Here is a 22,993-nt window from a genome sequence, read left to right on the forward strand (position 1 = left end):
TATGTGATGTGGTAAGTGACCGTGCGAGCCCTATCAAGGTCAAACTTCTGACGAAAAATAGTAGATAAAAATCTTTCAGTTTGGACAACTACCCGACGATTGGAGGAACATTGAACAAAAACTTCAGGAATATAAAATCTTTTGTGCAGACGAGTTTGACATTGGCCGGGCAAACACGGCACAGAGTTAATAGGGAAGTTTCCAACGGGCCTGAATTCGGGAGCGCGCTAGCCGCTATCACTACCAAGACTGTTCAGGACTGCAAAACGGACATCAGGTATAGGGCATACTGATCCGAGGATATCAGGCCCTCGACATCCCCTTTGCCAGTCCTATGTTTTGGTCAGGAAAATCAGGGCCCTGCGTATTGGTCGACTATCGCAAGCAAACCAGTCGCACTTGGCGGACATGTACAGCATCCCGAACGTAGAAGACCTTTTCCTTACCCCTAAGTCAGCAAATTTTTTCCAGTAGACCTACTGTAAAGCCATTACCAGATCCCACATGTCCGAGAAGCTAGAAATTCTCGGCGTTAACGCCCATTTGGACTGTTACGAGAGACAGGCTCCACAGGACTTTGTAATGCGCCAGCCTGCTTCCAACGTTATGAATAATAGACGTACCTCTTTCGGACAATAACCTGGTAGAGCTGCATTTGTCTTCCTAGATGATATCCTAGTTCACGCTCAGACATTACATGAGTTAGAAAGAGACACTCCCGTCTGCAAAGGCTGCGAGTACAACCTAAAATTAGATCCCGCTAAATGCACATTTGGTGCGACGAGATTAGACATCTGGATACATCTAATATCTGAAGGGTGTATTATCCGCCTGACCCGGAAAAATATCTGCTGTCACTGTCGTGGCCGAAACCCACGACAGTGAAGGAAGTGAAGAGTTTCGTCGGTTTTGCGGTTTTACCGCAGATTCATCCTGACTTCTCACAGCTAGTGAAACCCTCTGAACATCTTACGGTGGTTATGTCCCGGGCAAGACGAAAGGTAAATCGAAATCGCAGGAATATGTCACGCTAAGACTCTCCTCGGATATAACAGGGCTGTGGGGGGTGAACAAGATCAAGCCTTCCAGAAGATCAAGGATTGCCCTTACCAGTGACTTAGTCTTAGGTTAGCTGTAAGACTAGGCCTTCTTTTTGCATTGCGATGCCAGTGCACCCGGAATCGAAGCAGTCTATCATACCAAGATTTGACGGAGAGATGAGGTTATCGCTTACGCTAGTAGGGGGTCAAAAACTTCTGAGCAGAACTACCCGCTCATAAGCGAGAATTCCTTGCCCTGAAGTGGGCGATGAGTGATAAGTTTTGTGACTACCTCCTGGGTCTAGTGTTACAGTTGTCACGGACAAACAATCCTCTCTGTTACATTCTGAAAAGCTAAGTTGGATGCAACGAGCCATCGACTAGCGAGCAATGGTTAGCCTTGTATAATAGACAAGTCTTTGTCCAGATATTGATTTTCAGCTGCGGTACAAGAAAGGCAGTGGACACATTTTTTTCGTTAAACATTACGCTGATGCATTGTCTAGAGACCTCAAGGCCCAGCAGAAGAAGACGAGAACTACAAAGAACAAGAGAGAAATAGCATTTTTATAGAAAAAGGCTAAGAGTTTGATAAACAGTCAGACGGGACAGTAGTAGACTCCCATTCAGTGAGAGCAATTTTGAAGATGCAAGGTGATTATTCCACAGAGTTGTGAAGATCGTGCCTCCAGTCAAAAAAACCCGGCCAGGCAGTAAGTCACGGCCTGCTGTTGATGTCACAGAAGATGAGTTCGTCCCTGTTGTAGAACAGATGGTCATGACCCATTCTTGATTCCCGACGACGTTTTGACCCAAAAAAGTATGGAGGCAAGCACTGAGCCATCTCACAGAGATCAGTGGAGGAAATTCCAGTTAGCAGATAGAAATCTGGCTGTTGTATATTCGCAGCATGGAGACCAGAACGCAGTTGACCACATTGCCTCAGGACCCAGGGTAATCTCGAGCTAAAGGTGTTGCTCGTGAACAAAGACGGTTGCAAATGAGAAATGGCGTTCTTTACCGTAAAGTGGAAGAAGAAGGTGATGTTAGATGCAGTTAGTAGTACCATTTTCGCACCGGAGACAAGCATTAGAAGGGTCCATGAAGATTTATTCCATACGCATTCGACAACGCGATAAGCCAGCTTCGCATGAGATTTTTCTGGCCGTATATGGCGAAAGATTGGAAAGCAAGATTAAAAAGTGTCCCAGGTGTATCAGAAGAGGAGCAGTGCCCAGAAAGCACCGATGGGAAAACATCATAACCACGTTTCCTCTTGAGCTGTTGTCCATAGACTACTTGACGATTGAGGTCAACAACCAAAAGCAGAACATACTGTAGTGATGGACCACTTTACAAAGTTTGCAGCGGCGTTTTGCACGGAGGACCAAACCGCTAAGACAGTAGCCAGGACTCTATGGAAGAATTTCTTCATGGTGTATGGATTCCCCCAAGACCATACTGTCAATCAAGGGCGTGACTTGAGCACAACTCATAAAGGAGCTTTGCCAGATTGCAGGCATAGAAAAGATCAGAACCAGCCCCTACCATCCATGTTCGAATCCAGTAGAAAGGTGGAATAGAACCCTTCTGAAATATGCTACGTAGTCTGGAAGATGACAAAGGAAGGCAAGTTGGAAGAGAAGCCTACCAGCAGTAGTTCATGCCTACAATGTTGTATTCATCAGAGTACGGGTACAGCCCATACTATCTTTCTTTTGGCCGTCACCCACGGTTACCAGTGGATATAGCTTTTGGAACAGAGCTAAATCGAAGGCAGAAAGAAGTACTAGGAAATACATACAGAAGCTTCAAGGAAGAACTTTCTAACGCATACCATAAAGCTTTCACCAACATGGAGAAGATGGGTCTCCGTAACAAGGTTCGTTTACGACAGTCAGCCCATGCTGCCGAGTTAGAGGTGGGAGACCGTGTATTAGTAAGCGTCTAGGGCATCGCCGGTTCGAAAATCGAGGACAAATGGGAAGAGACAGTATATGTTGTGGTTGCAAAGTCACCGGGTTTACCAGTGTACACCGTCGAGGACGAAAGAGGGGAACACGACAAGAGGACGCTGCACAGGAATTACCTATTGCCTGTGGGAGCGTTAGATATCAACACGCCGACCAGGAAAACGGTCAGCAAAGGAAAAACTCTGAGACGTGAGAAGGAGCAGTCAGAAGAGGAAGATGGCTCAGGAGATTGGACGATGAAGCGCGAGTGGTAGCGTGGAAATAGGGCTACACCCACTCCGACACTGAGGCCTTGAGGCGCCTCCATTTGTCCCAGGAACCATCTCTAACGCGGAGGTCAGCCAGACCCTATGTGCGAAGCAAGGGAGGAAGCAGCTCCAGACATTTATTGCCCTGAAAACCTACCTAGGCGTTCCCAGAGGAATAGGAGGCCGGTGGACAGGATGAACTTGATGCACCGATGTGCCAGCGAAAATGAAAGGTTGAACGACGTCCGACAGGAGATAAAAAATCTTTTAGGTTGGGATCAGAGAAACCCCTCGAAAGTGGTACATTGCTTAAACTGGGCTATACACGAAATACTGGAGTGTTGGATAAGTGGTCTAGTCCAGCAATAGTCGAAACAGATGTGTGAAGGTAGAGGGTGCGAATTTATTTGTTAGGTTGCGATGTGAAATGGTCACATTTTCTAGGGAAATAGCGCCCATTTTATTTAGGGGGGTGACTGTAACACCCATGACATTTAGAGAAAAATGTCATGTGTATTTACACATTATAAAAGAAAATAGAGCTATATTTTTTATGTCGACTCTCGCGTAACGGAGTTTGACGAGAGTTTGACCGGTATAAAACACTTCCGGTCGGCTGAGACTTCCTTTTTCTGTTTGAGTGTCGAGACGAGAGGGTCGAAGTGGAAGTTTGTCCTAAATCAGGTTGGTTAAATACCTTTATTCATTGAAATAACCTTGTATTTCGTTTGCCAAGGCTTGCCTAAAGAATGTTACATTTTGTGGAGGTTGATTTAGTATTAGTAGGATGTCTTTTACGATTCTTTGAGGGGGGAGGACTGCCCCATCTTTAGCGTTTGAAGGCTATGGCGACGCTGATGAATAAGGGATACTAGCTAGGAATATGGTGGTTAAATATCTAGAACCATATTGTGAAAAAGACGATGGATGTAGTCTTTGTGTATCTTGAGTTTGAAAATACGTAGGTTATGGGTTTAGGTAGCAGAGAGGGTACCACGTGTTCTCCACGTGCTCTCCACGGGTAGCAAAATCCGTGTAATGAATAATATCATGTGAGATTCTTATGTTTAACTTGTTTGAGGAGAAGGAGGCGTATGCAAGGAATTTGCTGTAGAACGATTTTTGCATATATGTGGGAAATGCCATGAGGAATATAATGTATGTGAGGGAAATGCTGTAGAAAGATTTTTGCATATGCTTAGAAATGCCATGTGGAGTATAATGTAATGTGAGGGAAAGTTGCTTAGAGAGATTTTGTTTGTAATGGGACTTTCTTGTTCTGATTTCAGGGCAACATACTTTTACTTAACCCCTTACCCTTCACCTTTCCTCTTCACCTCATCCCAATAAAGAATTCGATTGACGAACTTGTGTTTGCGTCGTACAACGTGATAAAGAAAGGAAGTAAACCTCCCACACACCAGCACTCTCAGAAATCGTGCCCGCTACAATAACATAAACAAGGACGCACGCATACCTACACACTAAGGGAGGAGAAAAAGGTAAGGTTTGAAGGAGGAGACAGTATAGGTGCCCGGCGAATATAGAGTGGCAGTTCATTCCAGGTAAGAAGGTCAGGGACAGAAAAGGAACGTGGACCAGATGTAAGAAGTCTGGTCCGATGAATCAAAGCCTGGTGTCGGTGGAAGGAGGGATCAGAAGTGAAGCGGAGAGAAGGAGGCGGCTTAGTCTCAGATCAGTAGAACACTCTTTCCATTTTCTTCCCTTCCACTTTGTGTGCAACTGTATGTGTACGTGTGTGTGTAAAACAGTGGAAACGTGTATGTGTGTACTCGTTCGTGCAAGCGCTGTTATGAGTGCTCGAGAGACTGTGCACGCTATCAAGACCCGAGTGTTTAATTCTGAACATTCTCATCACCAAATGTAATTAACTCTTACCACTCACGCCAATGTTCATCGTCTGCTTTTATTTTCCTGCCATCCTTTTAACCGTTCGTTCATCCTAACAGCCAGCCTTCCCTCTCTAATCAGATCATCATGCTACATTAGTAGGTCAAACTTCGCGTGGGGGCGGTGGGGCACCTGCACCCACAGCTGGCCTTCGATGACCTTTAACCTCTGAATAACTAAAATTACGAACGCGCACGCGGAGTGCCCCGAAGTCTCTCACTCCCCCTTTTTGTGCTACCTGGGGCCACATAAGTGTTTAACTGCATACAGGTGAGGGAGGGAGTTCCGTTATAGAACTGTTCCGTTTTCAAGCCGGAGTCGAGAGGGAGTTGTTTTACCAGCTGGCCGAAACCGTACTTCCGGGCTCCTCCTCTCCCAGAGCCATTGAAGCATGAACTTGTATTACACTTCCGAGGTTGAGGGCTTTCCCTGGCTTTTGGAAGTAAACTGAACTGGCCCCTGCTCTCTCCCGCCAGACAACAGTTCAGAGAAGCTGTCTGAATGGTCAGACGTTTGCACCTTCCTTACAGGTGTGATATAGAGAATCATGTTTGCCGTCCGGACACAAAGAACGCCAGACGGCTCAGTAAGTGAATGTAAAGTACCGTCAACTCACACTGACTTATGTGTCAATAACAATATATGTCTGTTTGTATGTCCACTCGTCCAGCTGCCTCCTTTCACGAGATACGAAAAGAAAGATTGACATCATCATCATTATCATTATCTTCTTCCTTATCGCTCATGTTACCTACATTAAAATAGACTGAATGCGGCGAAAAGAAATAAAACTACCTAAAACTAAATATAAAAATGACACTTTTTAGAGAGAGAGAGAAAGCTTTCGGCGCTCCTTCTTTCTAAGAGGTAAGACTACTAAACGAACCGAAGGATGTAGGACACATGAAACCAGCAAAAAGCCAAACACCAAAAAGCCTGCGTCACGGTAACCGACTGCCAACAGGATGTTGTATCACGGCCGCGGTTGGACCGGAGGTCTGTGTATGTCTGTATATACATATTTCTGATTGGACGGACGAGAGACAGCCATGCATGAAGGTCAGGAAAACGGTGCTACACCTGCTCGACTAACGTCCTATTGAAAACACAACCTGACTCAAAGCAGGCGGTTGACTATGGACTTGAACTTTTGTAGAGATTCTAGAACTGATGATGATGATGATGTAGCTGCTACTATTACTAATAATAAACATCAGGTGGGGGGGGGGGGCAATTAGGGAGCTACTACGAGGGTGGAAGAAATCCAAATCACATTAAAAAAAAAATTCCAATTATGTTCCCAAATACATTTAATTCATTCACCATTCGACTATAGGCTTTGATAAGTAGTTCCCCCGGGCATTAAAGCTGTCGGGGAATTTATGAGTATGTTAATATGTGTGGGCGTGTGTGTGTGTGTGGAGGATCGGGTGAGAGAATGGAGTGTTTAACGAGGAAGACTTTTTTAAGATCTCTCCTAAGTATAAGCACTTTAGTTTTAATGACATACTTCTCGTTTGTCAACATTGAATGTAGGTTCACTCGTGGTTTTTCGTGTTATATTTCACAACACACTCGATCAGACCTGAGCGGGTGGTTTGTCCGTTGTTGATGTCACAGGAACAGAGCTAGTTCTTCCATTACACACCCCTGTGCACTGGCTGTTTTAAAATGTTTTTTATGTCACATCTCCAGAATCCGGATTAGAACACAACACACAATATTATATATCAACACAGACACCTACACATATTTACACACATGGAGATACTTATGCACATAAAAACACAAACATACGCATACACACACTCGCATGCATAGACAAATATACACGTCCACACATACACAAATGTACATAATACATGCATAGATATCTATAGACACACGTACATATACAGTGTCCTTGTTTTAACCGAATCGTGAGTCGCGTCCGCGTTCAGACCACAACCCGGAACTAGATATTATATGTCTTTTTATATTTCATACAGTTTTCTTTTTGGAACGGCTCTGTGTCGAGTCAAGTGTCGTCGATGAAAGATATAAATCAATGAAATGTTAAGGAATCCCGCCCCCTTAAAAAAAAACAAGAAAAAAAACCCCCAACATATAGTGCGCGCACTCTTTGTGCGTGAAAAGTTTGTTGTGGTGGTGGGTGTTAGAGAAAGCTAAACTTTCGTCCTTGTTATCAGTGTTTTTCTCACTGATAACAGCTACCCGGCCTTGACGCTAAAGGTGCGCAGTCCGCTCTGACAGCTCAGGTAATAGACCTTACCTACCCACTCACCCGCACCGCACTCGTCACTACCCTGAAGCTAGCATTCGATCAGCGATTTTCCAGTTTTCTCGACATTTTCTCGACACCTTCCACTCCCCTTCCCTCCCGTCACAACTTTTTTTTCAAGGTAGCCAGGCGATCCGTGGGAAACTGTCTCTAGCCATCCTACTCATGTCGGGTGTCGCAGACGACAGGTACAAACACAAACTACAACGGTAAGGGAAATAACCTCGGCAGTACCAGCGTGTCCGGAATGTGGTCAGGATGCGTGCTTTGCCTCCGGGGTCAGAGGTCAACAGCTTTATTTTTCGGTTGCCCCCGAGCTAACTCACCCGCCATCCGGGTTCGCGCATGCGTGCCTGCTGTGGGAAAGCCTGTGTTCTGCTCTTGCTGCCAGTGGATGGGTGGATGTCTCTAAAGACAACAGACTTCTCTAGCGAACCTCGTGCGGACCGGTGAAGGCTGTCGGCGGATGTAAGTACATGTACTGTACACACCTGTGGCAAGCCCAGTATGTCGAGGTTAGCTTAGGGAAGACAAGACGAAGTAGACATTTTCGTTCTCAGCGGTGTGTGCTATGTGATCGTGGGAGTTACTAGCGACTCGGACAGGTAACGTACCCTGATTATGTACTTACCTTTTGTTTCGTGAGGCTCTGAGAGCTTTTCTTGATTGAGAAGGTGTAGTTTCTACAGTCGATTTGGCCTGAAAAATAGAATGGAATCGTGCATGTGTGTGTGAGAGAGAGAGAAAGAGACGACTGTGTGTGTGTGTGAGAGAGATTGTTTATGAGAGTGTGTGTGAGATAGAGACGACTGTGTGTGAGAGTGTGTGTGTGTACGAGAGGACTGTATGTGTGAAAGAGAGATGACTGTGTGTGTGAGAGAGAGGACTGTGTGTGTGAAAGAGAAAGGACTATTCGTGTGAGTGAGAGAGAGAGACTGTGAGAGATAAAGGGGGAGAGAGAGAGTGTATGTCAAGCTGTTGGTGGTGGTGAGAGGGTAATATAGTAGTAGCGCATGGGTTAAGTGCTTTTTACATAATACAATCTCAAATATAATTATTTTTGTGGGGAGGGATTATTCGTGACAGTAGGAATCCTCTGTGTGTGTCCTGTCCCCTCAGTGAAGTAAATAGGTCATCGTCACGCTGTCATGCTTGCATACAGTGACAAGGTGACACGAAGTTTTCCCGGATCAGATCCTTGTGATCCTTTTTTCTTTAACATGAATTGTGCCGCGCTTTCCTAGCCACCATAAACACAAGTCTCTCGTAAACACTTCATGACACAATCTGTCGGCCTGCCCAGCACAGCATGACTGTCCTCCCTCCCTACAGTGATATGTAACTCCCCCGCCCCCGCCCCACACAAAGCTGCAAACAGTCCACAGATAGTATTTCCCCCAGGTGTACAGCTGATATCGTAAAAACAACTTCTGTGAGACGTTTAGAACAAGGAGGATTATTTTTATTTATTATTTTTTAGAAATATTAACCTCGTGTTGTTGATGATTTATGAATGACTTGTCAGATAAGATTTATATCATACACACAAGCAATTCATCAAGGCATATTTACACGCAAAATGCCCTCTTTCTCTCTCTCTCTCTCTCACACACACACGAGAATAAAGCATATGTACAGGTATAAAGCTTACATACATAGGGGCGCGTGACATGTAGACTGGCTTGTACATACTGTAGATTAAAAAAATACAGCATGTTAGTGTGTTATGTTAGGGTTATATCGGGGGTTAAGGGTGGTTTGGAGTTTTGTCTTTCGCAGTCCGTTTCAATCGAAAGCCAACGATCAGACGAGCTTTTTTCGAGCGCTTTTATTCTGAACCGAACGACTAATGTAAGATCGCTCATTTAGACAAGGGACATCGGAACTTCAATACAGTTCAACAATTTCATTGGGAAGAGGAGGGACCGGGGATGGCTGAACAGTTTTATGGAGCAACATCCATTCTCCTTCTTCAAAGACACAAACGTCCACAAGAACACAAGCATCAGAGTTTTGTGCTGAATCTCTCTCTGACCTCTGACCTCCACACTCCCTTATCCCCCAGCCACAAAGCAGTTGCGTGCAGATGTAACCTTTTACTCATACATACATCGTAAATAACATGCCAAGAGTCTCTTTTTTTTTCTTTGTCTGAAAAGCATGTCTCTATTCTTGCCCGACAAGTTTGGTATGTAGGCAGTCACGACAGGCTGACAGGTAAGAAAGTCTACCTGTCGGACCTCGTCCACATCTTGCATTTCTGTCAGGTAGCAGCGCAGGGTCTCTTGTTTCTGTGGTAACCTCAAGCCACATGCAATCTCCTTATCAGGTGACACGAAAGATGACAGTTGTCGCTGTAGTTGTTCGGTTGTTGTTGTCGGACAAGGTGCCACAAGCGGATGAGGATAGAGTGGGGGTGTTTGGGGGTTAGGGTAGAGAGAGTGGGAAGGGAGAAGCGAGCACTTAATTTAAAGAAAAAGGTGATAATAGGCTATAGGTGGAGGCAACGCAAGAGAATCGCTAAACTAGACGTTCGAGGGATAGGTGGTGCGAGTAGTAGAGAATAGGAGACTACCAAAACATGTGACAAAGGTCGTCCCCTAACCTTTCTAAGTTCAGTGTTTATGTGAGGGCGGTGCCCATCTCTTCTTCTTCTTGCGGCTTTACTTATCCTCAACCATCTGTAGATTCAGGTGCTCATCTCCGACTACAGTCGACTAGGAAAAAATCGATCTCCACACTGGTAGCGAACCTGCTCACCTCTAATTCGAAAACCTTTAGTATTTCCGTTTCCCCACACCAGAGGAAGCAGATTCGTGTGTCTGTGTACTTTATCATGTTGTTTCGCGCTTGCGTATATATGTGTGCTTGTATTTGTTCATGTGTTTGTTTTTGTGTATGTGGATCTCTCTTATACATACATGCATTTGTAAAGGGGTTATTAATGTGTGTGCGTGTGGGGTTTTTTTTGTTAAGCTTTTAAATAAAAATCTAATAATCTTCGTAATAAACTGCCTAACTACATGCTGATAACATTTATAGACATACTGAACACGCTTATTGCTGGTTCAATTTAAAAAAGTCATAAAAAGTAGTGATTTAATATACGGCCAGCCACGAGCAAGATGAATCAGAGAGAAAATTTGAGAGAGAAATTACTTTTCTTTTATCCGTCTTCTTGTAAATTAAGAGATTTTCTCTATGATGAAAGCTCAATTGTAACGGTCGCTCATTCTGTGACCAAACCAGAATTTAATTTTGCCTTTGCTTTGAACTAGTTGTGTAATAATAATAAAATGTAATTGTTATTAATGATGTTCATACATTGCAGTTTTCTTAGTTTTTTAATTTGATGTTGTTTGTACTGTTTTATTGCTTAGCTTGTTCTTTTCATTTTTTTAAATATTTTATATTTACACCTCTTTTGTAATCTACATTTTAAATTCTTCCAAGAGATGTATCTTTCTTTTCATAAAAGCTGAACTTTGTCTGCTATTTATGTTCTGATGTAAAATGTCTTACTTGTTTTCTTACTTGTTTTTGCAGATGACTGAAATCGAAAGATTTTTTAGAGGAAGTCTTCCCCCGGAAGTAAATGATTCACTGAAAGGGTTTCCTGCAGGTCATTCACCATGCATGAGCCCTGTGTCACGACTCAGTCACGAGAAGTAGGACACAGTGACGGAGCTCACGACTGGGCTGTGACGTGTGTGACGTTTTGAAAATCAAAGCCAGCAACAACATGAAAGGCGTTGGTGACGTTGTGACGATGACGCACACACCAGGACGGTCCGAGTGCGGCGTGTCGTGATGGTCATCATGGTTTCTATGGCTACCGATCGGTTTCCTCTGCGAAGGAACAGGCGTTGGTGGTGTGTGACGTCACGGACCAGCGTCTGAGCCTGACGCCCGCACGGCGTCTTCTATACCACGTGACCCTCGTCGTCGTTTTGAGCACGTGTGTAGCCTTGGCGACCGCGGCGAACACGACCAATGACGAGGGCTTCTGCCAGACCCGTTATCTAAGCTCCGGTGAGTTTTTGTCAATGTGGTGGTGCTGATAGTGATGATGATAAAAGCAACAACATTTTGATGATGTGGACGACGGCAACGATGATAATGATAATGTGTTTCAAACCAGTGCGGTCAGATTTGTAAAACTGGAACTGTTCCCCAGCACCACATTAATTTCTTTCATTGTTTTGAAATTTACAGTGTTATTAGCCCAAGGGCAATCGTTTTTATTTCTAGTCCTATCTTTTCTATTTTTCTCACATTTTATCTCCCCATTTTCCATCCTCTATCTCTTTTCTTTTTCTATCTTTTATTCTTTTTGTCTATTTTCTATTTTGTTTCATCTCCTTCTCTCGTTCACTCTTTTTTCTCTGTTTCTCTCTTCATCTGTTTTTTCGTATTGTTTCTCGATCTCTTTTTCATTCTCTCTCTTTCTGCTCCACCCCTCCTCTCAGACATACACTGTACTTTCTTATTATCTTTTTATCGTAGAATTTATTAGGTAAAACTTCACGTGTGCACACTGTTGTCAAACTACTTTTTTCTGTAATCACACTTGATTTCTGCGTGTCAAAACTAAATGAACTGAGATCAGACAAAACTAATAATTCAGAAGATGAATGTCAGTCGAGAAAGATGCTCCAACCCCATCGTCCACGTACTTAACTTTTATAACATCGATAAATGTGTATGTGGGGTGGGGGTGGGGGACTGGAGGATAATTTTAACATCACGTGCAGTCCAAGATCCGTGTCGCACAGGTGGCAACGTGTCGAGAGTGACGTCACAAGCGGTGGGCGTGGCCGCCATATTGGAGATGCGGTCCCCCGCTGGGAGGCAGTGCGGAGAGGTGTCTGGGGTGAACCTGCAGGTCGCAGCTGCCCTGCTGTGGGCGGTACAGCTGCTCAATGGCGACCTTTCACCTCAAGGGGACTCCTTCATTCCAGGCATTCACCTAGGTGATATCGTGTTGTTGTTGTTTTTGGTTGTTGTTTTTTTTTTTTTTTGTACGCTTTATATATCTCGCCTCAACTTCCGGACCTTACTGTAGTGTCATGCTTTCTGTGCGTTTTTCTCTCTTTCTGTCCTGCATTTATGTCTGTGGATCTGTGTGTATGCTGATATGTTTTGGTTTGTGTCGATATGTGTGCACTTTGTGTCTTTACCTTTTGCATTGTACCTACTGTAAATTGAGGAAATGCGCCATAAAATCTACTGTATTGGTATTATTATTATTAAGAAGTAGGTGAAAACATAAGTCTAAGAGAATTCTTTAAAAGTCAGTGAGTGTGTAAATACACACACACACACACACCTCTATTTCTCATATAAAGAATTTTTTTCCACCCAGAACTTCAGGTATATGATGATTGCAGTCAAGAAATTCTAGCGGCCAGACTGGTCAGTGAGGTGCTCAACATTCACCCCAACAACTGTGTGCTGGCACGACCACCTTTAGCAGGTGAGGCGAGGCGTCCCTACATTCTTTGACCTCTGACCTTGTCCATATCGTTCTCATGCCTGTCCACTCGACCACCTTATGTCAAAGATTTTGTACCGACTGTCACAGGAATCGATGACCATAACCATTGGAGGTTGTTATTCTGCTGTCTTGTTAGTTGTTTATCTTCAGCAGGGTATACCGTGTATCGGGTAGGTATCTAATTTCATGACTACGGTTGTGTAGGTCAGGCATGACATGTCAGGCGTGACCAGGGTTCAGTTTCATTTCTCTTGTTGTTCGTACTTTTTCGTCAACATTGCATTATCCACAAATTTAAAACTTACTATGAACTGCTAGCACATGTCACGTGATCCAACTGACATAAGACCAGCCACAAATCTGCAGTAAGAAATATTGCAGCAAGTTTAATGGAGAGGGGAACGGGTGTAGCTTATTATCTAGAACTGTCCAAAGGGTCTAGGTAAGGAAGTCTGAATGTTGCTAGCAGTAGTCTATCTTATCAGTTATGTGCATAATAAAATTAATTAGTTCCTATTAGACTTTAACAACTTTAGATATATACATATGCAATGATAAAACCAGAAAAGTTTTAGAACTATTCACCAGTGTAATGTCAAGGGGAATAGGTACGTGTCACCCCTACAAACTGTATTACCAATATAATTTCAGGTGTGATAGGTACAAGTATCAGCCCTACAACCACTCGAATTGCCAGCCTTCTAGCCGACACTCACGTTCCTCAGTTCGGGGTGTCGGCGACCTTGCCCGAGCTGAGTTACTCCTCTCTTTACCCGTCTTTTTTCAGGACAGTGCCCTCTGACCTCATGCAGAGTAAGGTATGTGTGTTACGTGTTATCTGACATGTGGAACTGTGTTTATGTTGTCTGGGTAGAACAGTGCACCTGAACCTGTTTCAGTCAGGTCCTGTAAAGCTAAAACTAAACCGACTGAGAATGCTCTGCGATGAAAAAATTAATAATAATTAATTAATAATAATAATTAATAATAATAATAATTAATAATAATACACACAGGTATTTTCACTGGTCACGAACCGCAACAAGACTAGATGCCCATGCGCACTTGATTCTCTATTTCACTGTCACTAACAGGTACTAGTCCAGATGGTCACGCGACTCAAGTGGAATTACGTGGCTGGAATGTATACACGTGACAACTACGGCACACAAGGTTTCCAGGTCTGAACATTTTCTAATCAATTAATGAGTAATGGTCAATATAAAGGTCGTAGAAAATAATTCGCAAAAACTCTAACAGATAGCTGTCTCAAAATGTTAGCACCAGTGTTTTTTTTTCCCCTAGTGGGACAAAGAATTATATATGTTGTGGTAGACGTTATAGGTCAATATATATTAAGATGTAGCATAACTACAAAGCATGAAACTATCTTTAAACCGATTAATTAATTCATTTAACATGATTTCTTTTCTCCTTTTCACTTAAAAATCTTTAAAAGTTTGTTTGTTCGTTTGTTTTTATTGTAATTTTTCTTCTCGTCAGGAGTTCAAACGACTAGCAGCAGAGGCCGGAATTTGCATCTTTCGAGAACAATCCTTCTTGCATTCTGACTCGGACATGGAGGATCAAATGGAAGTGTTCGTTCGGATGCTGCTGATTGACATGGTGAACACGGGGAACAGTCTCGGGGTTGTGTACTTCGGCCAGAGTCTTGAGGCTCGCAGACTCTTCCAGATGATCCAGGACCGGCGGGCAAAGTGGCACGACCAGCAGAAGGTAACAAACTTTTCAAACCATCTTTGTATCGGATACTTCAAAGTGATCCTCTGCATAGCTGACAAGCTCATTTATTAAATCATATGTACACCTAATGGTATTTCTGCTTTCATCATCATCATAATCATCGCTAAACCTCTATGTAATTAGACGATAACGGTCAAGCCTAAGGCATAAAATGTTTGTATTGGACATAGTACCTCAGCATTTTATTTTGTGTGTGTGTTTTCAGTTCAATCAGATCCACTGGGTGTTTAGCGACGGGGTAGGCACGTCCGTCGAAGTAGCGAAAAGAATCACCGAGTATTCCAGCACCTTCTTGTCTATCAGCCCAGCTCCACTTCCGCTACGCGACTTCCGGCGATTTTTTGTCGATCTTCTCCGCTCTTCGCAGAAGCCAGACCCCTACTGGTCCACCCTCCTGGCGGAGTACATCGCACAGAAACTTCCGTGTGATCCCGGGGCTTCAAGCTCGTGTGACGTGGAAATGTCATTCCACATCTCCGACTACCTGCCAGCAGCCCTGGACGCCATTTACAGCCTGGCGGCGCTGCTGAAGACGGCGCACAAATTGAGGTGTCCAGGTGGAGGTCTTTGCCCGGAGCTAATGGAAGCTGTCAGGGGAGGACTGCTGCAGAGTGTTCAGCCCACGGCTTTGAACTACTCCGAGTTCTTCGACAACGACTACGTGCCCGAAGAGTTCCGGAACAACCGGGTCCTGGTGTCGAACGAGTACGGCGACTTTGTTGCAGCGAATATGCCGCTGTACTACATCAGCATGGCACGCAGCGGTGCCTGGAAAAAGGTATGAAAGAGGTCGCAAAACCTGTTGTCACTTTTGTACGTAGACACCCAATTAATGTATAATCTTCTTCTCTTATTGGCTGAAGCCTTCACAGCCTAAACGTATCTGTACAATCCTGACGTCAGCATTCTTTGCAGGTGTATAACTCGAGATAGGAAACGATTCACCCAGATTTGAGGGAAATAGTATCTTGCACCGTGTTTTACCCTGCAAATGCAATTTTTGCACAAAGCGTCCTTTGGCAAGACAGAAAAATAAATCAGGAATAAATCGTCTGCTTTTTTAAAAAGAAATGTAAAGGCTGTCTCTCTCTCTTGTAGAGGTTTACCCAGTCGTTGAAAATATTGCTCCCTATGAGGGGTATAACGAGCCAAGAATCTGTAGTTTACTGTGTCCTGTTATTTACGGTGTGTGTTCACTCTCTTTTGTCTCATACCACCCGAATCCGCTACCTTTTGCCAGATTGGAGAGTACACCAACGGCTCAGTTAGCATCGACGCCAGCGCCGACTTCACGAACGTTGGCTCCTCGGAGTGCCGTACATCCTGCACCCAGTGTCGCCGCTCTGACACCTCGGTCTTCTACCACCAGCCAGGTGATCTTTTGCTGCTAGGCCTGTATTCGATACACAAGCCAGAGTCGCCCACCAGCTTCCGGTGCGGCCAGTACCGAGGTCAGAGTTCATCGGTTGTGGCGCTGGAAGCTTTTCTGCAGACTCTGCAAGCGCTGGCCGCAGACGAGGGGCACCAACCCGGGGTGGCGTACCCGCGCGTGGGAGGGTTGGTGCTGGACGACTGCTACAACTCGCTGACTGCGGTGTCGCTGCTGTCGGGGTTATTTAGTAAGAAGATCAACTTGACATCCAGTTCGACAGGGGAGGTAATATCGAGATAGCTTACGTTACACTGGTTCTGTGTTTGTCCTACATTTGTCAATATATTTTGCATTAATTCTCAAAGACGTATCCTGATTGGTCTCTATTACTCGCAATTGCATGCAGAGTCACTCGAGATATTTGGTATTTTTCATCAATGAAACCATGCTCCTGTGATGAAGACAGATAAGTGCACCAAACTTATCATCAGTCACTCACGATATTTTGTTCCTACTTGTCAGGTAATAGACATGGACAAAGTTGTGGCCGTCATCGGTTCCCAGTCCTCGACTGTCACCTTGAGCTCGCTAAGCGTGCTGACGCCTTTGCGCATGCCCATGATCTCTTACTCGTCCACTTCCGCTGACCTTAATGACAGAGTTAGCTACCCTTTCTTCTCCCGCACTGTGCCCAGCGACTCTGTGCAGGTAATTCAGCAAACTACAGTCGTAGCCAACCTCAGTTGTTTCAAGACAGCCTAGAGTTGATGTTTGAGTTCAGAGTTCACTATAGCCTCTAGTTTATTTTAGAGTTTAAAAAAATAACGTATCCCAGAGAGTTAATTTTATAGGTAAAGTGACGTATAGTCTTCAGTTAATTTTAGAGGTAAAGTGACGTATAGTCTTCAGTTAATTTTAGAGGTGAAGTGACGTATAGTCTTCAGTTAATTTTAGAGGTAAAGTGACGTATAGTCTTCAGTTAATTTTAGAGGTGAGGTGACGTATAGCCTCCAGTTAATTTTAGCGATGAAGTGACGCATAGCCTCCAGTTAATTTTGAGAAAGAAATTTCCCAACGTCACACCGAGTTAATTTTAGCAGCTAAGGAAAACTGATTCAGAGTTGAATGGCCCACAGGCACGCGCTCTGCTGAACCTGGCGAAGCTGATGAATGTGACGTATCTGGGGGCCTTTCATCAAAACAACAACTATGGCATACGAGGCATGCAAAGTTTCATTGCAATGGCGGAAGAAGCTGGTGTTTGCGTAGAAACTTCTATACCTTTGGAGGAAAGTACGAGTCAAGTCGAGCTGCTGTCTCATCTGAGATACTTAGGGTAAGGAATTCAACAAGGTGATTTTTCTTTGGAAACTATTCACTTACGGAAAGTTTCATATAACTTCATGGAATATTAAAGACAGAGTGAAAATTTTTATAATGCATCGAAGGGTGAGAGGAAAAATTAGAGAAAAAATGATTCGATGAAATTGTTGTGAAAAGTCTACTGACATTTAAGAAAAACACACATATACAAACAAAATAAGCTAGAAATTCAAAACAGGTATCAAAGGGAGAAAGAAACAGAACTGATAAAAAATAATTCAACATAACTGATGCAAAGTATTTATCGAAATTTTAATTAAATATATCTACTTGAAAATGAAACAGACTACAAAAACTTCAAATGGAAGATACGAGAATCCATCCATCCAGAAATAACTAGCGAAATATGAGGAGACAAGTGAGTTAGTGGGTGAATCAGACCATCACAGAGACAGACTCACTTCAAACTGCTCTAATATCTACTCATTACTTTGTTGCAGTAACCAAGATGTTAAGGTCATTGTAGCGTTTGTGACTCAGCCAACGGCTGTCAACATTTTGGATGCTCTACAAGGTTACTCTGTCAACTTTGTCTTCCTGGCCAGCGAGGCCTGGGGCACAGGCCCGGGCACTCTCCAGGGTGTGAGAGGCATGAAGGCGCGCGGCTCCCTGGTGTTGACTGTTGACACCACCAGGTAGGTACCCAGGGTGAGAATGTTGGTGAGACTTTTGAGAAAAAGTGACAAGAGAAAGATAGCAATTTCTTGTTATGACAGATAGCTCTGTCTACAGTTGGTGTTAGCTTTTATTTACGACAATTAATGTTGTCTACATTTGGGGTTTTTTTTTTTTTATCTACAACTTTAACTGAATGATTGTCTTTTTTGTCTCTTCCTTCTCTTCCTTTCCATCTGTCTAAACCTGTCGGCCCATGAAACTGTATGCCCTTTTATCTATTTATCCAATTAATGTATTAGTCATTGAGGAGCTTGAGGTGTAAATTTAAGACATGAAAACATGAACATGAAAAGAGTAAGAAAATAATCAAAATAATGATGTACTTTTAGAGAAGTCGGCGGGGTGGACATGGAGACTTACCTGAGGGGACTGACACCTGCTTCGGCAATCACCGACACTTGGACACGTGACATGTGGGAGGCACTGATGATGTGCAACCTACCTGGCAGCTTCGAGAACGAGTACCCCAGCCCCTGCAACCAGTCGGCCCGTATTCTAGCTGACACCGTGAAGACGCTGGCCCACGACCAGAAGGTGGTTCAGACCATCAACTCTGTCTACAGTGTGGTCAACGCCCTTCGATCACTGTGCAGTTCTCAGAGGCGAGTGTCACTTTGTCACGCAGTCTAGTTCGGACCTTTGATGTAGACGCCTGAACACATCCAGAATAGTCATACAACACCCATTTCTTTGATGGTCACGTTCGACTTCCGGTTTCAGCTCCCAGACAGCGGCTGCTGAGTGTGCCGCGCGAGTGGACGGCGAGGGGCTAACGAGAGCGATACGGACGGTGGAGCTGCGGGACAAGTCTGGCCAGACTTTCCGGCCGTTTCTGGACTCTGGCAACGGCAACACTGGCTTCACGGTGTACAACGTGCAGAAGACTTCCAGTAGCGGATATGCCTACGTCAAGGTACGTGCAGGATTTTTGCTCCGCCGAAGCACGAACTACCGACATGGCTTCCGGTGACTATTGAAAAGCACATCGAATGAATGTGCATGTCAGGATAAAAAGGACGATGATGGTTGGTAAATATTGTGATTCTGTAGTCTGAAGAAATAATTTAAATAATATGGAAAATTTTTGGTCGATATTATTATTGACTGGAATGGTGGTAAAAGATTATGTTTTTGATGAGTATTTAAATCAATGGATTTTTTGGGGGGAGTTATTTATATTGGTTTTCTTTTTTAACTGATTGCGATATTGTCTTATATTGTTTGTGATGATTTTCATTGACGACCTCAGGTGGGTAGCTACGACCCGTCAACCGGACTGAACGTGCAACGAGGTGACCTCGTCTTCTACAACCAGCTGGGACAGCCTCAGTCCGCGATAATCTCCTCGTGCGCCCACAAAGACCGCTGCGCCATCTGCAACAACGCAGAAGTCACGGCGACCCCAGGCCCCTTGGCGCAGCCCACATCGCTAAAGCAGGACAACAGCGGACCTTTGGTGGCCGGGGTGGCAGTGCTAGGCGTGGTCTGCATCTTGCTGCTGGTGTTGCTGGGCGTGGGTGTGCTGCTGGCCCGCCGCAGCAGGGTCTTGACGCTGAAGATCTTCGGGCGGTACGGCAGACGGAACGGTAAGCTTTTTGTGTGGTGCTTACCTGTTCCCTTCATATCAGTTGATGACGAGTTCATGTTTTCTGTATTTACCCTTGTGTAGCTTGGTACAGGAAGTAGATAGATGGAATTCGTGTTTTACGCCGAGCCAGCAACTAAAGCTATATGATGGCAAGGCAACCATGCCGCATGCATGGATATATTCAATCCTTAACTCGTCGTGATATATATGGTCTTAGTCATTGGCACAAACAAATTAGATCCTTAGAGTACATTAATCGCTGTTTGTTGGCCAATCTTTTTCTGCAGGTGCGCACACCAACGGTAACAACGGCCTCGAGTCACGACGAGACCCAGGGAGGATCAACTCGGCCTTTACCCCCACGTCCCCGCGAGTAAGCCTGCCGTTACCTCCCTTGCCGACCGGAGACTACGATCGCTGCAGCCTCTCTTCTCCTTCACCGTCCACCAATTCTCAAGCAGCCCGCGAGCCCACGCCAAGTCTGAGAGGACAAACCTCGCAACAGTCTCCTAGCAGGATGCAACACCCACAGTTTGAAAATCTGCAACAAACAGAAGCTTTCCGGTTGCAGGAACTGTGGCCCCGACAGCGACAACAACAACAGCAGGAGGAGGAGGAGAATGTCAGTGGTCTTTGGACAGAATCACAGGGCAGGCCCAGATCCTCGTCGACACCGCGACCAGTGAGGCCCAACTTTCTGCCTCTTCGGGAAGCTCGCCAGCTGGATAATAATCACTCGTGCAGCTCCGAATGTCTCGGAGTGGGTCAAAAGTCACAGAGAGACAACTTCAGGCCGCGGGCCTGGAGCGACGATGCCGCCGCTGGAAAAAGACTGGGGAAGCTGACGGAACTGGACAGACAACTCATAGCTTATTTCATCAACAGGCAGAAACAGGGTGTCAACACGAGCAGTGGTGTCCAGGATACGTCAGATCCTGTTCGACGTGATCAGTTGACAGCTTTGGGAGCTCAGTACCAAGGTCAGCAGAGAAGGCAAAGCTCCCCTCAGCATGCTAACCTACAAACTATGCTTCTTCCTCCCCCTACTGAAGATGCCAGACCGACGACGCTCCAGGCCAGTCGTCCCCACCCTGTCACATATGTACCTGTACCGGCAGGTGGAGCCCTAGGGCATGGGATGTACTTGCATGCGATTCCTAGCTGTAACAGCAGTCTGTACTTGCACGCCGTCGCAGGGTCGTGCACTGGCCTTCAGACGCCAAACATCCCAAAATCGGGAACGGAAGGACATTCAACTTCCGCCGGAAGTGACGTCGCATCTCCAGGGCACTTCGTGACTTTCGCCTGTCTCTCCACAGTCTGACGCTAGTAGCTCTGTGTTTGACAGTCCTAAAGAGCGGAATGATGTCGCTCTTTTTGCTGACAACCGCAGCAAGGACGGCGGAAATGGAACTCGAACTCCCGAGACAGCATTTCAAAGCGCAGCACCCCACCTGCGCATGCGCGAATGCCGATGCAGTCACTAGTGTAGGCAGGTTCTGGAAGGACTCGTCGCAGAACGCTGCAGCGTGTCGCCCAGTGGCATCGCCGGAGATGCTGCACCAGGTGGCGACAGTGCCTCTGGATCCTTCTGCACGAGATCCGGGGGAAGTGTCCGGCCGAACTGTAATGCCGGTCTTGGTTTCACCGACAGGTGCTGGGTCTGGTCAGTGCAGCATCGTGTATGTGCCATATGCCATCGTGCCGCAGCAGGATTTATCCCCATCATGGCAAGGGCAGACAAACGACACTCGACTCGCTAGTGCCAGTCCCAGAGTTACCGCCCCTAACAGAAGGCCGAGGCTCGGGACTGGGACGCTGAGAGATCCGCGGTTTTCAACTGGCATCGCAAAAAGTAACAGCATGTCCCAGCAAGGGGCAGCATTGACACCAGTGACTTACCCGGCAAACACCCCCCCGGCAGACATATTGTCGCCGACTGGCGGTGGTGCAGCAGACTGTGAGAGCTTCCCGTACATTCAGGGATACCAGCTTACACCCGTGCCACCCCAGTGCGGGCCTGTCTTAACAAACTCCAACAATTCGAATCAGTCGTCTACTGTTGATTCCGGTACTGGCGAGGATCTACCCGCCACTTACATTCAGGACGGAGAGGTAGCTGTGGTTATATAGACGAGAAACTGCTTAGCCTTTATTGTGGAAATTACTTCTTAATAATAAATATGTGATTTATATAACGCACAATAACGATCACGAATGAGCGTGCACTCAAGTAGGAGACATGAACAGATTACGAAGGACTGAAGGAGAAACAACCATGCAGACAAGTAATAAAATGCAGACATAGAAGACGCAAAGAAGAATCAGGGAACAAACAGTAAGGATGGAGTGTGTCAGAAATCTGAAGAGAAAGACGAACAGACCGACTAATCAACTGACTATTGACAACTATGTTGATCGGTTGAAGGATTAATGCTCGTGGAAGAGATGTATCTTCACAAAAGGTTTGTGCGTGTAAGTGTCTGTCTCTTTCTTTCTCTCTGTGTGTGTGTGTGTGTGCGGTTTTGTACACTGGTCGAACATATACTACCTTCATTTCTTCGTGCATTATAAAACAAAATGTTTGCATGTTTTCTTACTTGGACCATAATCTTTATCATCAATATAGTTACCCCCTCCCTACCCGACACACCACCTTCCATCGTTCCCCTCCTGTTTTTAATGCGCTTCCTACCCATCCTCCACCCCTCATAATGCATCAAAGAACTTTTAGTGACTTCTGCCCTTAGGCCCAGCCTGACACACGTTTATCTTTTTATAAATGCATTATTTAAAATGAGTAAGCTGTTGCGAAATTTCTGTGTGCATGTGTGTGTATATATATATTTCATATTGATATTTATGGACGAGACGATTGGCATTAACAGTATTGCAAAACAACTTGAAGTATTTCTTATGCCTGTGTTATGCATTCTTCTATCAAGCGCGTGTGAATGGTAGATGCGGTAAGATCAGTTTTTTGAAAGAGGTTTTGTCGAACATCGAATGTCGCTCCTAAATCACACCATTTTTTTAAAGAGAAGAAAACGTGCTGAAGAGATTAGCTTTCCCTAATATGCACAGGATTATCATTGGCCTTAAATCTCGTTCGACTACTCGTTTGTAATTTAAAACAAAAAGTGTTGCAGACATTTTGACAATGACATGAAGTATCAATTTCCCAAGGGAAAAATTTCATTAGGAGAAGAACACCGTGAAATTTTAATTGTTTCGAAGGGGCATGTACACTCACAACGG

General features: G+C 44.9%; 1 protein-coding gene across 2 annotated transcripts; it reads left to right on the top strand.

The window, feature by feature from the left end:
* Nucleotides 1-7,303: 7,303 nt before the first annotated feature.
* Nucleotides 7,304-22,636, top strand: LOC112572022. Of its 2 annotated transcripts, none has more exons than XM_025251519.1 (16): nt 7,304-8,058; nt 11,000-11,485; nt 12,229-12,426; nt 12,819-12,929; nt 13,602-13,768; nt 14,045-14,131; nt 14,454-14,687; nt 14,920-15,492; nt 15,955-16,371; nt 16,609-16,794; nt 17,223-17,422; nt 17,910-18,104; nt 18,477-18,749; nt 18,868-19,060; nt 19,397-19,733; nt 20,023-22,636. In XM_025251519.1, the coding sequence occupies exons 3-16, from the start codon at nt 12,285-12,287 to the stop codon at nt 21,057-21,059; spliced, it is 4,152 nt and encodes a 1,383-aa protein (XP_025107304.1). In that variant the 5' UTR covers nt 7,304-8,058; nt 11,000-11,485; nt 12,229-12,284; the 3' UTR covers nt 21,060-22,636. The 2 variants fall into 2 exon arrangements, with proteins under 2 accessions (XP_025107304.1, XP_025107305.1); XM_025251520.1 differs by having other exon boundaries at nt 7,304-7,921.
* Nucleotides 22,637-22,993: the final 357 nt, after the last annotated feature.

Source organism: Pomacea canaliculata, linkage group LG9, assembly GCF_003073045.1.
Source record: "Pomacea canaliculata isolate SZHN2017 linkage group LG9, ASM307304v1, whole genome shotgun sequence".
In the NCBI taxonomy this organism is placed as follows: Eukaryota; Metazoa; Mollusca; class Gastropoda; order Architaenioglossa; family Ampullariidae; genus Pomacea; species Pomacea canaliculata.

Coding starts and splice junctions, on each gene's coding strand:
- LOC112572022 (XM_025251519.1), top strand. CDS start 12,285: ATGCGGTCCCCCGCTGGGAGGCAGTGCGGAGAGGTGTCTGGGGTGAAC. Junction 13,769..14,044: donor CTGACCTCATGCAGAGTAAG/GTATGTGTGTTA, acceptor TGTCACTAACAG/GTACTAGTCCAGATGGTCAC. Junction 18,750..18,867: donor TCACTGTGCAGTTCTCAGAG/GCGAGTGTCACT, acceptor TTCCGGTTTCAG/CTCCCAGACAGCGGCTGCTG.